At 42.8% G+C, this 18,439-nt stretch overlaps 1 protein-coding gene across 1 annotated transcript in view; it reads left to right on the top strand.

Moving 5' to 3' along the window:
• PIK3AP1 (phosphoinositide-3-kinase adaptor protein 1) overlaps nucleotides 1-17,983 on the top strand; it is a 203,334-nt gene extending 185,351 nt beyond the window's left edge. The window contains exons 13-17 of the mRNA XM_073585858.1: nucleotides 1,914-1,983; nucleotides 5,764-5,913; nucleotides 6,243-6,313; nucleotides 10,382-10,482; nucleotides 17,223-17,983. Coding sequence (XP_073441959.1) covers nucleotides 1,914-1,983; nucleotides 5,764-5,913; nucleotides 6,243-6,313; nucleotides 10,382-10,482; nucleotides 17,223-17,283 — 453 coding nt within the window. The 3' untranslated portion in view covers nucleotides 17,284-17,983. The remainder of the gene's footprint in view (nucleotides 1-1,913; nucleotides 1,984-5,763; nucleotides 5,914-6,242; nucleotides 6,314-10,381; nucleotides 10,483-17,222) is intronic.
• The last annotated feature ends 456 nt before the right edge of the window (nucleotides 17,984-18,439 follow it).

Raw genomic sequence — 18,439 nt, 5'->3', positions numbered from 1 at the left:
ATGGTTCTGCAAATTGTTACACAAGTCAGAGCCCATGCAGTATGGGCTTTCTTGGCTCTGCCTTCCCTACTCTTAGAGTTGAAGAAAGCAGGAGGCATGGGGCAGGGTTGTACCAGAGTGTGGCGAAGCATGAAACCCTCTGGCCCCTAAGGGCATGCAAAGAAATTGCATGTAGAGTTAATTGCTCTAAGAATGATACATAAGAGCTAGTAATGACAGCAGGACCCTGTAAATTCACAGATCTCACAACCAGCCTATATTACTGAGAGAGATACTCCCATAGGAAAAACGCTGAAACAAAGAGCAGACTAGAAGGTGCACATTAAAAAGTTTAAAAAAGAATGAAGGCATTACGACTGCAGACTGACTCTGTGCAACTTTTTTAATTAACCACTAACATCTGAAAAATATTTTTTCCATGTCAACGGCATCCATAGCCTTTAGGTTTCTCATCTTAGTACATAATGTAATTTATGAATTTTAGAAATTTACCTGCAAGGCACCATTATTCCTTATTGCTCTGCTGTTTCAGTTTCAGCTGCTGTAAGAAAGTCTGAAAAAGGCAGATTATTAACCTCATTGAATGCAGAATGCAGTCTATCTAGTATGCAAGATCACACATGCTGTGTTGTAGTATAGTTTGGGGTATAGGGAATGGCTAAATATACATCGATCACCTCAACCAACCTGAACTCTTCCTTTTGTAACAGCGGTGGGGAACTAAACCAATAAGAACTAATTTGATATGTTACAGTGTTTACTGTCCTCAGTATTACAAATTTATAATAAAGCTAGCAAAATGATCAGCAGGTCTAGCTTCTCTAACCCTTAGGCCTCATTAACACGTTCAGTATTTGGTCAGTATTTTACCTCAGTATTTGTAAGCCAAAATCAGGAGAGGAACAATCAGAGGAGAAGTATAATAGGAACACGTCACCACTTCTGGATTTATCACCCACTCCTGGTATTGGCTTACAAATACTGAGGTAAAATACTGACCAAATACTGAACGTGTGAATGTGGCCGTTGCGATCATCTGTTATCACAGTGGAAGCTCCTTGTGCCATGCCCACTCATATTGCATGTAGTGGCTACTGGTGAAAATATGTCTCGCATGGCGGCCAGGTACACCCGAATAAAAGTCACATGGAGATAAAAGTGGCATAAAAGCTTTTAAAAGTGTCACATTTTTTCTATAACCCAAAGTTGTAAAATAAAAATGGTGACTTTTGGCATTTCATGGCCCAAAATGAAAAGGGGGAGACAGGGCGCTTCCAATGCGTAGGTCTGTATGGAAGGTAGATGAGTGCACAGCAAGTGTTAGGCTCACCTGATAGGGTTGTGAGAGTCACAACACCTATAATCGCATAAAACAGCTGCAGCAGTCTGCACAAGGTCCAAGGACTTGGTACAAAGAGAAGGCTGGTAGTGCAATAAGAGACTGCGCTGCTGTGGTAGAATTCAAGGTATCTTTATTGCCAACGCGTTTCCTGAGCCAGTCCCAGCTCACTTCATCAGGGCAATGATGAAGTGAGCTGGGACTGGCTCAGGAAACGCGTTGGCAATAAAGATACCTTGAATTCTACCACAGCAGCGCAGTCTCTTATTGCACTACCAGCCTTCTCTTTATGGCCCAAAATGGGCAGAGCTTGGGTGGAGCCGAGCGAGATAGGGCAATGTGATTTTCTGGATTTTATTTTTGATATTCTATCTCTCAATGTTAAAATTAACCTACACTTAAAATTATAGACTATTCAAGTCTTTGTCAGTGGGCAAACTTACAAAATCAGCGAGGGATGAAATACTTATTTCCCCCACTGTAGGTCTTCGGGTTCCTTTTGAAGATTTTTTTTCTATATGGAAATAAAAATTTAGAGGAAGAAAAAATAACTTTTATTCTCATTTTCTTTTAGGAAAACTTAAAAAAGTTACGGGATAGTATAACCCGAAGACGTAATGAAAATAATATAGGAAAAACTACAGGTAATTATGCTTTGACAGATATCAAAGAATTAACCAGATATACCGTATATACTCGAGTATAAGCCGAGGCCCCTAATTCTGCAACAAAAAACTGGGAAAACTTATTGACTCGAGTATAAGCCTAGGGTGGAAAATGCAACAGCTACTGGAAAATTTCAAAAATAAAAATAGATACCAATAAAAGTAAAATTAATTGAGACATGAGTAGGTTAAATGTTTTTGAATATGCATATTTAATCAGGAGCCCCATATAATGCTTATACAGTTCATGATGAGCCCCATAAGATGCTCCATACAAAATACCCCCCTTATAATGCTCCATAAAGTTCATGATGGGCCCCATAATATGCTCCATAAAGTTCATGATGGGCCCCATAAGAAGCTCCACACAAAAATATGCCCCATATAATGTTGCACAAAGGTTAATTATGGCTCCATAAGATGTTCCATATTAAAATATGCCCTATATAATGCTGCATAAAGGTTAATGATGGCCACATAAGATGCTCCATAGAAAAGTATGCCCCATATAATGCTGCACAAAGGTTAATGATGGCCCCATAAGATGCTCCATATTAAAATATGCCCCATATAATGCTGCTGTCGCGATGAAAAAAAATGACATACTCACCTCTTGTCACGGGGGGTCAGGTGCCGGCGTCCTGAGCAGGCGGGGTCACCGTCGTGCTATGGGGGCCAGGTGCTGATGTCGCCACTGGCTCAGGCCTCCGGCACTTGCGCTATTCACCTTTCCCCGTTCCACGTGGAAAGGTGGACAGGTGAATGTCGTATGGCTCACCCTCCCACAGTGATACTCACCCTCCTGGCACTGCTACATCCCAGTCCCTGCATCTTTGTCCGGGGCGGGCGCCAGCATCTCTCTTCCTGTCTTCTTCCTTTCAATGCTGAGCGGTCACGTGGTACCGCTCGTTAAAGTAATGAATATGCGCTCCACGAGTATATACGGTATTTAAGGATCATTTTCTAGAAACACCGCAGGCCTTGATACAGCTGGATCCCGGTTGCCCCTGTTTAGGGGAATCCCACCCAGCAGCCTTGACCCCTTTGACCTGTCTGCCATTTTCTAGACTTATCTGATGTCCCATTTAGACAGGCCAATAGTCATGAAGGAACATTGCCAGGTATCCTCATTTCCCGATTATTGGTCTGTCTAATCACCATCTAGCAATCACCATCGCATTACTGATCGTTCTGTGCACATGGAAGTGCAATTAGACAAAATGCAGCATAATTCCTCATTGGTGGCCACTTCTCCATTGTTATCAGGAAAATAATTACAAATTCTTAAGGTCAGATTATGCTTGAGATCAGTGGTAGTAAAGGCTGGTAGATACCTGTTGTTTGAATTGCATAGCTTATTTCATTGTACATTTGTGAATCTTCATTTACATACACATTTACATAAAATGTAATTTGTAATACTGTACAACAAATAATCATCTACCCCTTTCTCCTTGAGTGAACTTTTTTTTTAAATTCTTGCAAGCTGATTTACATAATAGAAGTGGTACTGGTGACCTCTTTTTTTTTCATTTTTGCATCACTGCAGATGTTATTTTTTTTTCCTTTTTTTCCAGAGTAATACAGTGGTACTTGAAAGTTTGTGAACCTTCTATAATTTTCCATATTTCTGAATACAGTGGCTTGTAAAATTTTTGGCATCCTTGGAGATTTAGGCGCTCAGATAACTTTTCTGGAGGTTTCACACCTTAATTGGCCTGTTACAGTTATGGTTTCTTCACTATCATCCTTAGAAAAGGCCAAGTGATGCAAATTTCCCAGCTTTATAAAAACCCAGCCTTCCCTAACCTTGTACCAAAAAACAGCAGCCATGGGTTCTTCTAAGCAGCTGCCAAGCACTCTGAAAATGAACATGGTGGAGGCCTACAAAGCAGGAGAAGAATATAAAATGATAGATTAGCGTTTTCAAGTTACCTTTTACTCCGATTGAAATGTAATTTTAAAATGGCAATTAACAGGAACAAATTAGGTCAAGATACCGTCTGGAAGACCAAGCAAAATTTCAGTGAGAGCTGCTCATAGAACCCCCCCCTCCCCCCCACTTGACTGAAAGAGACCTTCACAAAGATTTAGCAGACTCTGGGGTTGTGGTACATTGTTCTACTGTTCAGAGATACCTGTAAAAAAATGGCCTTCATAGAGTTATCAGAAGAAAACCTGTCCTGCGTCCTCACCATAAAATTATTCAGCATCAAAAGTATGCAAAAGAACATCTAAACAAGCCTGGAGCATTTTGGAAACAAGTCCTGTGGACCGATGAGGTTAAATTAAAACTCAGTATAAAAGGAAAAAGATAGCCAGCTCACCTGTCGGCATGCGTTGTGGGAAGCACGGACCACGTGCAGTCATCACGTAGTAGTCAGAACAAAGTGGAAAAAAGGTCCAGCTTCACAAAAAGTCCAATTTATTGTATAAGATATAGTCCAGAAACAGTAAAATTTACATGAGAAACAAATAGGTTACGCGTTTCGAACAAAAATGACACAGGGAACATTTCACTGGTAGAGGGAAGACTGGATTCAATGAATTTCAACAAATTCTTCATGCAAACATAACACCAAGTTGAAAAGAGGATGGCTTCTAGAAAGGGATAATTGTCCTAAACACATGTCAAAATCCACAATGGACAACTTCAAGAGGTGCAAGCTGAAGGTTTTACAGTGGCTCTCACAGTCTCCTGAACATCATTGAAAATCTGTGGCAAAATAGCAGTCCATGCATGACGACCCAGGAATATTACAGAACTGGAAGAATTGATGAAAATCCATCAAGAATGTATAGACTCTAGGCTGGCTGCAAAAAACGTTTAGAAGCAGTGATACTTTCAAAAGGGGTACTACTAGGTACTAACCATGCAAGGTACACAAACTTTTCCATTTTCTTTTTTGTAATTTTTAAAATGTAAAAGATGAAAATATATATGTGTCATCTTTAACTTTAGGCCTTGTAAAGATGATGATTTCATCTTCAACTTGCTTAACTGTTAACAATAACAGCAATTTTGACTAGAGGTGCCCAAACTTTTACATGCCACTATACATTTTATGTAAAATTGCATCAGATTTTCACAGAAGACCTACAAAGAGATGAACAGAGTCAAACATATTGCACTGTGCTATTTTTAAAATTAGGAAAATCATCCAATTAAACCTTTGTGAGTGGTAATAATAATCTTTATTTTTATATAGCGCTAACATATTCCGCAGCGCTTTACAGTTTTGCACACATTATCATCGCTGTCCCTGATGGGGCTCACAATCTAAAATTCCCTATCAGTATGTCTTTGAAGAGTGGGAGGAAACCAGAGAACCTGGAGGAAACCCACGCAAACATGGGGAGAACAACTCCTTGCAGATGTTGTCCTTGGTGGGATTTGAACCCAGGACTCCAGAGCTGCAGTGCTAACCATTGAGCCACCGTGCTGCCCAGAATGTGATCTTGCTCCCTGTCCTATACATTTTCTAGAAGTGACTCTCTCTAGAAATTATGTCAGAGACATAAAAAGCATGTTTTCACTAATCCCTATTTCTGGCTAGGGATGCGCCAAGTCAGAATAAAATCTTATAGTGTCTTTAAATCAATAGCAACTTCCAATAGGTGGCGCTAGTGCTCAAGTCCTCTTCCTCTCTGAAGAGGCAATTTGCATATTTAATTCAATAGCAATCTAAATAAATTCTAACCATTCACAATGAACAAGTAAAATAAAATAAATGTTAATAATATATCTTCTTTTCTTAGATTTAGATATCACAAAGCCCATCCGACGTGGTCAGAACGTAGAAGTAAAGTATGACATTGGAACTTACAACTCAACATCTCCCTTATTTCTTGCAAAAAGAGAAATCAAACGTGGAAACTGGAAGACAGATAGTACCTCTAGCACTGCAAGTAGGTAGCCCTTACCATTATACGGCACAAAGCCAGCTCATGGTAGACATCCATAATGACATCTTGATCTTCAGCCAAAAAAAGTGGTTAAAACTAACATGTGAAACTGTATTTTTACAGTGTGATAAATCCCCTTTACACTTTAAAGTTGTTTTCAATATATATATTCTGCAAATCTGTACTATCGGAGTGCTGGTGTAATGATCTAAACCTTTAGGCTGGGTTTATGAATACTGTAGGAACACTTTTCCCCTCTTTGGGATTGTGACAATAGGATATACAATCTTGTTCTTGTTTTCTCATTGTCTTTTATATTTGTTACAAATTAGGCAGTGCAAGTAGCCGATCCAGTACCCGAAGCAATCAGAGCATGAGTAGCGGCATGGAAGGAGACAATGAGGTAATTTTAACTATAGTTAAACGGGACCGGAGCGATGAGCTGTATAGAAATACATGCAGCTGAACACTCCGATCCGAGTGCCGGCGGCAGTGCCGGGTATTGACGTGCGAGACTCGTGCGAGTTTCTCGTAAGTCTGACCCCGGCCTACTAGTGATGAGCGAACGGCAGTAGGGATATAAAGGTGTCCTTGTACTCCAAAGGGCTTCGTTGATCCTTAATTCCTAGTGGTTGTATCACTTTTGAAAAACAAATAATGGCACATCCTAATAATGAGCTAAAGATTGTTTTTGTGTTCGAGCAGTCTTTGCTTACAGAGTCTTCAATGCAACTTTAATTTTGACTATAGAAAAGGTATGATGTCCCTTTGGGGAATATATCATCAGATTTATGTTTTCCAACCTGAGGGCAGGATAAAACTCGAACAAACACCCTAACTTCAGCAGTGTATGATGTATTGAAAGTTCGCACAAAGTTCAACCATGTGGATTTTGGAGCATATTCTGCGAGAAAATCTTCATCAAACACGTCTTCAAATACCTTTTGAATAAGATCCCTGTCAATTTCAATAGAAAACATTTCTAGTACTCATTCTTCTGTTTAATTCCATAAAGGATTTTTTTCAGAGTAGAATAAGATCCAACTTGACAACTTTTGAGTCATTTGAGCACAATATACGAAAAAGTTTAAAAAAACAACAAAATAAAGTGCAAAAAAACTATTTCTGACTTCTTTAATATTGGTTTTTCACACAAAAATAATCTATGTTAAAAACCTGTGTGGAAATACCCTTACAGTTTCTTTCTGTAGTTTGGATAAAATCACTTATATTTGCTACATCTCCACTAGTCCTCTCATAGATGAACATTGTCTAAGGGCTCGGGCACACAATTGATTTTCTTGAACGGTGCTATGCGTGATTTTCACAGTTAGCACTCATGCGTATGATATTGTATGGTGCTGTGCACGTGTCCGATTGTTTTTCTTCGGCCCGAGTGGTCCATGGAAAAAATCGGAGACGTCTAATTTTGATCCGAGAGTCCGAGTTGCCAGATCAAAAGCAGCAATGTGTACAGTAAGTAAATTGGTCAATTTTCAAGGACTGACAGAATGGAGAAGGTGAAGAAAGATTATTTTCCTTTCCATATCACAAGAAAAACTGATGCCTTTCTGATCTCAAATGTGGAAAAAACAGTTATATGAGCCGACCCTGATGCTAAGTTCCTTGGGGAGTATTTTCGTGCTCTAAAAAAAAGCAATATATTACAGCTCCAGCAACCAGGATAAGATTTTGATACAGTGGCTTGCGAACATATTCACCCCCCCTTGGCATTTTTCCGTATTTTGATACCTCACAACCTGAAATTTCACTGTAGTTTTTATTTTTGAGGGTTTGCATCAGTTCATGTAAAGAACATGCCTACAACTCTGCACATTTGGTTTTATTTTTATTTTGAAGCAAACAACAAATAGGACAATATAACTGAAAACTTCAGTGTGCAAAACTATTCACCCCTTAAAGTCAGTCCTTTGTAGAGCCTCGTATTGGGGCAATAACAGCTGCACATAGCTTTGGATAAGTCTCTATGGCATTTTCACATTTTGCCACTGAGATTTTTGCCCAAGGCAAAACTGCTCCAGCTCCTTCAGGTTAGATGGTTTCCTCCGGTGAAGAGCAATCTTCAAGTCTGACCACAGATTATCAATTGGATTAAGGTCTGGGCATTGACACCAAAGTATTTACACGTTTTCCCTTAAACCACTTGAGTGTTGCTCTAGCAGTATGCTTTGTTGGGTCATTGTCTTGTTGGAAAGTGAACCTCTGTCCCTGTCTCAATTCACTGACAGACTGAAACAGGTTTTACTAAAGAATATCCATGAATTTTGCAGCATCCATCTTCCCCTCGATTATGACAATTTTCCCTGTCCCTGCTGCTGAAAAACCTCCCCACAGCATGATGGTGTTCTTGGAGTGATGAGCTGTGTTGGTTTTGCGCCAGACATAGTAGCCTTGGCGGCCAAAAAGTTAAATTTTGGTCTAATCTGACCACAGCACCTTCCTCCACACATTTGGAGAGTCTACCACATTACTTTAGTAAACTAAAAATGAGCCTTACAATTTTTGGGTGCAAGTAAAGGCTTTTTTCTGCCCAATCTTCCATAAAGGCCACCTCTATGAAGTGTACGGCTTATTGTGGTTACCTTTGGTCTCTGTGCTGCCTCTCTGATTAATGTCCTCCTTGCCCAGGCTCAGAGTTTTGGTGGGTGGCCCTCTCTTAGCAGGTTTATTGTGGTACCATGTTCTTTCCATTCAATAATAATGGATTTGCCGATGCTTCGGGGGATCATCAGAGATTGGAATTTTTTTTTATAATCTGCTTTGCGTTTTTCAAAATCCGCACCATGTCAATTCCTCTTGCTGTTAATGTGCATTTTATTTGTAGATTTTCCCCATAGACTTGAATGTGACACAGAAAATCTGCTTATAAAAAATACCAATTTTTTTATATTTTGTTTCCTCAGCGGAAATGCAGTAAAAATGCATGTAATCCACAAATTACTTTATCAATAAAGTTTTATCAAAGCTTAACAAACAGAAATTTTCCAAAATAAAGTTTTTATTTACAACTTGACATACCAAAAAAACAAAGATACGAAACAGACGGCTGTGGGAGAAATTTTTGCAACAACTAAAAATACTCATAGGTGGAACTTAGCTTAACATTGCCCACATCATTCATTGAGAGCTTTCTTCCTACACTGTGCATAGGCATAAAGATGCCAAACAATGGCTGTGGGTGGAATAGCGCGAGATCATGAACAGCGAGGATCATACAGCAGAAGCTTATCATAGAGAGAACTAGTAGAGATGCAGCAGATAAGACAGTGTCTAATAATGTAATGGTAAAATAATAACAATTTATAAAGCCATCCACTGAGTGAGGATGTGTCACCCTCATGTTGAGAATTGAAGCATGGCAAAAAAAAAAAGATCTAGCGCTCTAACTCTGCATCTGACCCTTGTTGCTCTACGACCTCTTGCTGTGAACAGGTAATTGAAGTAGGTTATTTGATAGAGAGCAGACATGAAGTCCAACACGGTGTGTACAACAGGATGTAAGGGGACAAATTCCTCTCCTGTATAGATAAGTCTTCCGGTGTTCAAAAAATTACAGGCAGATGCTTGGGCACCAGATTCCAGTTATGAGTGTTGTTTTTTGTGACAGGCGTAGGTTCTCTAATTATGGGAGACATATTTTTGGTGTCGCGAGCATAACACATTTGCTTATATCACTGGGCGTTCTGCCCATCATTTTTAAGTTAATATCAGCCTGATGGACAAAGTTGGTTATCTATAGAAGGCTAAATCATGATCGGAAATACGGCATTAATATCTTTAGTCTGGGACCTTCAGGGGAGCCAAAGTCATTAAGATTGGGATCTCATAATTTTAGTACCTGAACCACATCCCATATACCAACCCTTATCTGAGGTCACCAAGGGGAGTGGCTTGTACCTGCTAACAGCAGATTCTGAATTACTGTCAACGTTCAGTGCTGGGAGGTACAACTCGCTGTAGGACTATACCATTTTCCAATCGGAGCTCTCTCCTCTGCTAAGATCTGCACCATTTCTGTGACATCAGGTCTAGTAATTTTCTGTTTATCCTTTTTATTTTATGTGATTGTATATACTGTATTATCTTGTCCCACTTGTAATAACACTGCCAAATTTTTTGGATTAAATACAGTATATAAAATGTAATAGATTATTTCCATTTGCTCTCTAAACCGCACCCCTGAAGCCATACGATACGGGTAACGGGTGCCCAATCAGCCTGTATAACAATATGTGGTGACAACTAGTTTTGTCATTGGTTATTGTAGAGATTGGCGGTAACCATACCAAAGTACATACAGTATATATACCCGTGTGTTGGGATCGGACGTGTATTTACTCGTACTATACGTTCACTGGGAAGCGCACAATAACTTGAGTCTATATATTCACACACTTGAACAACCCTTGAAACTTAAGGCAAAAATATTTTTTTTTTACCAATGATATAGGATAACGAGCCATCAGAATATACTCAGCGATACAGGTCTAGGCATTCCTTGCCAGAAGAAACACCCCCACCAAGACCACCCAGGATACCAAGCAGCACTAGGTAACCCTGCACAATAAATCCTGAACTATTGGTTCCAGTCCTAAAAATTGTTCTTTATCAAAGATGCTTTCAAGTGGAATTTCATCTACTATAACTTCTAACAGGTTAAGATAATATACATAGGGGTCTTTAAAATTAGTTACTGAATATTTACAAAAAAGGGGCTCTGCAGTGGTCTTGAGCTCCTAAACCTTTTTTGCTGTAGCTCACTTGGCATGCATAATTATTATGCAAGGCCAAATATACAGTATTTGTTGGCTAAACAAGATATCAATTGCAACTTGTAGCACAAAATAAAGTAATTAATTTTTTTCTGGGTTTTTTATAAGAATTCCATTATAAGCTGATTTGAGTTTTACTATTAAAGAGTTATTCCCATCTTTTACATTGATGGCATATCCACCATCATGGACAGAAACTTCTAGAGATGTTATTGGAGTGGCGCATCGGTGGAGAGTTCACCTCTAAGGTCACGTTCACACATTCAGTATTTGGTCAGTATTTTACTTCAGTATTTGTAAAAAACCAGGAGTGGGTGATAAATCCAGAAGTGGTGACATGTTTCTATTATTCTTTTCCTCTGATTGTTCCACTCCTGGTTTTGGCTTACAAATACTGAGGTAAAATACTGACTGTAGCATGGCGACTGGTCGTGATTGATGGGCGGTATGTATCGTAGAGGTGGGTGGTCCTGTGATGGAAGCCTAGGCGTGTTTTGTTCTGCAGATCTACTGCTGAGGGTTTTGCTATACATTGGGAGGCTTCCAGGTGACTTGGAGAGATGGGTGGGTCTAGTCACCTACATACCCACCCAAGGGGTGTGTGTCTGAATACCTAATGAAGCCTGTGTGGTTGTGTATGTTTAAGAACCTGCAGTGAGGTCATAACCATGTGACCAGCCCATGTGATCCATACCTCACCTGTGGGTGTGGTTACAGGCTATGTAATTGAGGTGTGTTTAGCACATGGGAGTGAGTGTTTGGGAGTCTGGCAGTGTGTACAGACTGGGACACTACAGAGTGGTCTGTGTGTAGGGAAGGTGACCTGACGGACGGACGGACTAGTCAGAGTGAAGAAAGATAGGTTTGCACAGTGTAGGTAGGAGACAGTGATTACAGTGGGGAAACAACTAGGAAAGTGTAGTGGACGTGCAGTACCTTGGGATGACCATTAGATGGCAGGGTGGAGTGTGAGCAAAGGACTTTACAGCAGCTTAGGGCTTTAGAAACCGTTGGTCATGGGGGGCGTGGTGACAGTTAGTGACAGTTTCAAGGAACCGGGGAAGTTATAAATACTGAGGGAGGGTTCCAGAAAGTTCCAGTCCCCAGGGGGAGCCGCAGTGACAGGAGGACTTCGCCAGTCTGTGTGCCCTGAGGAGAATCCGACCAGGGGGACTGAGGAGAAGAAACGTCAGGGGGGTGGTCCTGACAGGGAAGGACCGCAGCAGAGACAAGGCTCTGGGTGGAAGACACCGTATGTGTTACGACGAAACTGATTAGTAAAGTGCTGTTGGTGTACGGGCCTAAGGCGGCCACAGTAACCGAGCTGTCAGGATTGTCACAGTGTGAGACGGGACGTGACGTGTAAGTACGTCCCTTGTGTAACATACGGTGTTGAAGCGGCCCTGAACACGGAGGGCAGAGAGAGATATCGCGGTGTACCGCGAGGACCGTCAGTCGGACGGTGAGCAATAAACTTGGACCTGTTGCACCCAGAATCTGCCTCATCGTGTCTGTTATCATCTCTGCGCGGTAAGAAGTGGGACCACCCCCTATCACCCCCCAGCTCGGCACCCCACCACCGACCCTACATTTGGCGTAGTCGGCAGGATCGCCGCCGCTAATACCTCATCTTCTGCGGCAGACCTGCCTCAAGTAATGGAAAAGGACTTGGACTATGCTGCATGGATTATAAACACCTGTGGATTACAAATGACTTACCTGTGGAATATGAATTGGGAGCGCTGTGTCGGATCTGTGTGGCCAGCAGAGGATCCGGGGCGGTACCAGGTACTGTGCAGTATGACGGTATTGCTTCAGCGCAGAGGAGAGGTCCGGGTGTTTGCAGTTGTTCAGAATGGACTGGGACCCCCTCCAACGTACCCCAAAAAGAAGCAGTATGTGCCTGGAGATCGACGCTTCCCTATATTGGACCCTGACAGGTGGGTGGAGAGGCCTGCCGACACCCCACCTCACAGAGGGAGTGGCACAAAAGAAAAACTTGGCTGCAGCTGTCTGACGCCATTCGAGTGCTGCCCAACCAACGGTATGAGATGCTGCGGGTGTCGGGGCATTGGCCGCCTAGAGTGGCAATGGTGGCAGGAGATGGAGCTGCACCAGAAGTCATCTTCAGATTTACGGGCAGGCAGCGGGATGCTGAGCCGGGGAGCGGAGCCTGAGGGGAGTCAGCGAGAACGGCTGCCACCAATACCAGCAGAGGACTTCTCAGCGGAGCCCCCGAGTCCGGAGGGAAGGCCCGCAGGACAGTGGAGCAAGGAACGGAGGCTGCGGGGGAAACTGCGTGATGATGGAACGGAGGCCGCAGCGCCGGGGAAGGTGAGAGTACCCCCGGCCCTACCAGTGCCTCCGCAAGCGGCCCCCACCATTCTGCTGCAGCACGCGGCCCCCTGCGCACCGGAAGGCCTAGTTACCACGGGCCCCGTGGTGTATGCAGAGTTGAGCGAGGCCCCTGCTCAAGTCCCAGAGGTACCCCGCCTGGAGCCGCCAGTGTGGAAGTCATCCAAAGAAGACGCTGTTGCGTTCCCCCTGCTGATAGCAGCTGCGTCGTTGGAACCGGCCGTTACTCCGGCTCCATTGGAAGTAGTGGATGCAGCCTGTCCTGAGGCCGCGGTTATGCCACTGCTGGAGTCGACTGCAGCTGACTTAGTGGGCCCTGTGATTCCAGCCTCCGAGGACCCGTTTGTCCCCATTTGCCACCTGGCCTCAGTGGCTGTTGAGCCGCAGGAATCATCGGCCGCCTCTGATCCACGCCCTTCCTCGGTTAAGTCCCGCCCACCGGACTCCAGGGCTCATGCCGGACCCTCTGTTTGGGTCGCAGGAGTTATAGAGAAGAAGAGGGCCAGGGGGCAGGATGTCTGGAACCTGCTCCATGAGAAGGGAGAGGCTGGCATGGCGGCTGCACGACCCCCGGGACGGCTCGTTTATACTAACTTGCAGAAAGGGACACTTCTTGCATTCTGGGAGTTCCACGGTTGTGGGGTCCCATACTACTGACCACCGAAAGGAGGATTGAACTGTCAGGAGTTCGTTGCACCGTTGTGCAGGTCAAAAGGACAGTTCGCGGTCAGCTTTTAAAAAAAAAAGAAATGTTTATCTGTGATTTTTATGTCTGTTTTTCTATGTTCCTCTTACAGGATAGATTGTGTTTACTTTTTAGACTGACAGAGCGCAGGATACTTAGAAGAGAGGGAGTGTCCATGTCCAAGGAAGGGAGGAGGAAAGGAGACATGCAATGTTATGTTATATTTTGGTTTTAAAAGTAAGAGAAAATGGAAAAAAATAAAATTATAAAAAAAATGGGTACTTGTGCTATTATAAAGTTGTATGATGTATAATATGCAAAGTAAAATGCAACAGGTCCGGGTAAGGGAAGGTCTGCGGGACCAAAGGAAAGTGTGAGATCCGGTAGGGATCTAAGAGTTGAGGTCTGGGAGACCGGGACGCCGACCATGACATGTAATTGAAAGAAGGAAAATGAATGGGAAGATGTGAGAAAGACAGCCGTCCTAGGTCAGGTCCCCCGACACCACGGACACCCCTGAAGAAGGAAAGGCGGGCGCCGGCAATGATCTGGTAGGTGAGTGGCCTCGATCATGGCGTACCGGATAGTGAAAGGTAACAGTAGGGGAGAGTAGGGGAAAGATACACGCCGTAGAGAGAATACGGGTGTACCTTGCCCAATTTGAAAGACGTTGTCATGTGGCGTGCGCGCTGGTGAGTAGCAGTAGGCTGCTCAGAGCATAGTGCTCCCAGTATGGTTCGGCCCCCGCAGATAGTGGGTTTGGCTCAACTTCTGGTCCGACAACAGAATGTAGGTGTAGATTCAGAACGACGAAGGCAGGGATGACGATTGTCGAGGACGACAATGGACAAAGGAAGGGGGAGTGTAGGGAAGGTGACCTGACGGACGGACGGACTAGTCAGAGTGAAGAAAGATAGGTTTGCACAGTGTAGGTAGGAGACAGTGATTACAGTGGGGAAACAACTAGGAAAGTGTAGTGGACGTGCAGTACCTTGGGATGACCATTAGATGGCAGGGTGGAGTGTGAGCAAAGGACTTTACAGCAGCTTAGGGCTTTAGAAACCGTTGGTCATGGGGGGCGTGGTGACATTTAGTGACAGTTTCAAGGAACCGGGGAAGTTATAAATACTGAGGGAGGGTTCCAGAAAGTTCCAGTCCCCAGGGGGAGCCCAGGTGACAGGAGGACTTCGCCAGTCTGTGTGCCCTGAGGAGAATCCGACCAGGGGGACTGAGGAGAAGAAACGTCAGGGGGGTGGTCCTGACAGGGAAGGACCGCAGCAGAGACAAGGCTCTGGGTGGAAGACACCGTATGTGTTACGACGAAACTGATTAGTAAAGTGCTGTTGGTGTACGGGCCTAAGGCGGCCACAGTAACCGAGCTGTCAGGATTGTCACAGTGTGAGACGGGACGTGACGTGTAAGTACGTCCCTTGTGTAACATACGGTGTTGAAGCGGCCCTGAACACGGAGGGCAGAGAGAGATATCGCGGTGTACCGCGAGGACCGTCAGTCGGACGGTGAGCAATAAACTTGGACCTGTTGCACCCAGAATCTGCCTCATCGTGTCTGTTATCATCTCTGCGCGGTAAGAAGTGGGACCACCCCCTATCACCCCCCAGCTCGGCACCCCACCACCGACCCTACATGTGTGCAAAGAAGGCGAAGCCTTCCTGTGTCTGTTGCTCCAGATAGAGCTCTGCTATGGACATTAATGCCGTGTCTGCCTGATGTAAAGACTGTTTACCTCTTTTGTTGTGGATTTGAGGGTTTATGGAGCAAATAAACTCACATGGACGGTGACGAGAATGTGCCTCCTGTTTCCTCCTATGCAGCTGTGAGTACAAATCGTTACATGACCAAATACTGAACGTGTGAACGAGCCTAACAGCGTTGTGCGATCAGGTCGTTCTCAGGAGATAGATGTGAATCACTGCATTAGGACGCGCATGTGTCATACATTTATTATCCTGTGAATATCCTATAAATATACACATGATATAAACTCTACAATCCTATTCACAAAATGAAAATGTAAATCACAGATTGGGTTACATTGAGCTGTATAAAAATTTCTCATAATTAAAGAGTATAGAAACATTTAGATAAAAGTAAGTTTTATAAAAGATGGGAATAAATGTAGGTTTATTCTACAGAAAAAACAGTGTGTGATTTGATATGTAAATGAGGCTGAAGAGCTATTTGTAGATCTGAAGCCTCCGTCACTCCAGCTCTATTCCCCGCCCAGTGCAGTTTCCTTCTGCTTGACTGACAGCCTCTATTCTGGCAAGGGAGCAGTTACTCAAGCAGGAGCAGATGGGCGGGGAATAGAGCTGGAGTGACAGAGGCTTCAGATCTACACAGAGCTCTTCAGACTCATTTACATATCCATTCAAATGATGATTTCTCAGTAATGGAGGAGCCAACTGGTCATGTAAAGGTATTGCTGGACTTGTCTTTAAAAGAGCTACATGCGCATAAATAATTTGGAGAGTGAAATCTGCTGACAGATTCCCTTTGACAGTGTCTAAGCATCTACTAAAATAGTATATTTTACATCAGATGTCAGCAATAAACTTTGGGCCTATAATCTCCACATCTACCCTTTCTGTCAAATCGTGCATGTTATTGTGAGATTTTGTTGGTTTTCACTAAAGCAGTGCTATATGCAACATTAACACAGCAGTTAGCTGTGATAACATTAAGGATTGGCAACGGTTGTGTTAATGATGCATGCAACATTGCCTTAGTTAAAAGAGCGAGATCTCACTTTTTGACAGAGAGTGCTGCCATTGAAGTTTGTGGCATCCCAACTTAAAAGAGTTTTCCAGGCTTGGGGTTCAAGTCTGCAGTCAATCTCTGTGACCGCAGACTTGTGTATCCTCACAGCGCGATTTGTCAGGATGCTCCGTTGCTGGAAGCAGTTGGGCGTGTGTTCGCATGTATGCGATTTGTGGTCACATGCCGACTAGAAGTGCGTGGCCTCATTCATTGCAAGTGAATTGACACGTCTAGTCAGAATATGGCTGGGAGAATGAAAATTGTATACGAATCCTGGTAGCACATAGTGTACTCGCAATGTGAGGATTCACAAGTCTTTCATCATATAGTGACCGCAGACTTGTACACCGGCATGTTAAAGGGGTTGTCCAGGTGTGGAGTTTAACTATCCAGCCATTCGGACCTGACCTCTGCAGTATAATCTGGTACTTGTCCTTTAGACATATTTTTTCATTTCATGTCATATTTAGTAAAATCTTTAGTGTTTGACTACCTATTATTTTCCTAAATAAATAAGACAGACAAATTCAAGTAACATTTTAGTCAGGAATTACTGGGATCTTTTAAAATTAGATCTAAATACAGTAGCTGTAATGGCTCCTTAATTATCAGAAGCTATGCTGCCGGTAGTCACAGGGCTTTACTAGATTTGATTAAACTTCTTTGGTGCAACAAAATAACGTTATTTTTCAACATTTTAGGTCACACTCAACCTCTGGCTACAGAAATGTTCCTAAAGTGCCACCTAGAAACCGAAACTGAAAATTAGTGCTGGCAGAATAAAAGTATGCTCTTTTCCCGAAAACCCAACAGCCAATAAACTAAAGTTAATTCACAGTGTAAAATGTTTCATCTTTATCACTGACTTGGAATTGGACCCTGTTGGAGCTTTCCCGCCAACCCCCTTTTAATCTATTTCCTTATCTAATATGGATGAAATCAACTAAGGATTAGTACTTTACTATTCAGTGATGATTATCCACATGAAAACAGATCAAAAAACCCTCAGGACGTTGTGAGGACAAAATGCCACAAGTACAAAGATGTTAAATGCAAAAACTGGCATCTTGACCAGGAGTGTTTTCGAGGTTAATGCAGACAGATCAAACATTTTGCCTCATCGTACAGAAAATATCACGAATGTCAAAACGTTATTCACGTTGCTCCCAGTAATTCGATTTTCCTAAAGTGACACCTCTGTCGTAGGACGTAACATGTTTTATATACCGGATTATCTGTAGGAATATGTGCTGTACATAGCTAGTGTATGCTCATATCTAAATCACTATCCTGAGAATTAGTCAACTTTGGGGTGCCATCGATATGGCGAAGTTATAAATTTCTGTATTTCGCTGTTAATATTGCCTTTTCTTGTAAACTAACAAATCTTTAACATGTAGAACACATATAAAGCTGACAGATTGTTATTTTCCTTATTTCAATAAAGTCAAAATGAATAAAACTGTGCATGTAAAAGCGCATTGTATGTAAACCTATCTTATAATGAGAAGGATTGGTGTATTCTACTTTTTCACGTATTCTACTTTTTCAGGAGCCCAACACTCTCAGACACTGGTTTCCGGCTTTGCAGCATGACCATTTCGTTGGTCAGACTTAAGCTACTTTCACACATCAGATTTTTTCCGACAGACAGGATACGGCTATTTTTAGAAAAACCAAAATCAGGCGCCGGAACCGTTTTTCTCTCATTGAATTGTCTTAGCGCCGGATCGCGCCGCATGGCCTTCCGTTTCTTTTGGTTTTCACTGGATCCGGCAAAAATTTTGATTCCAGTGTCTGGAAAAAACTTCCCTAGTAACATTTTTTTGTTTGCAGCAAAAAACCGGACAGCGCCCGGAATCTGGAAAAAGATGGATCCGGCCACCGGATTCAGTTTTTAAGTCTGCGCATGCTCAGA

Source organism: Dendrobates tinctorius, unplaced genomic scaffold, assembly GCF_039654945.1.
Source record: "Dendrobates tinctorius isolate UK_male_01 unplaced genomic scaffold, ASM3965494v1 ptg000089l, whole genome shotgun sequence".
Taxonomy (NCBI): domain Eukaryota; kingdom Metazoa; phylum Chordata; class Amphibia; order Anura; family Dendrobatidae; genus Dendrobates; species Dendrobates tinctorius.
This window is presented reverse-complemented; position numbering and strand designations above follow the sequence as displayed.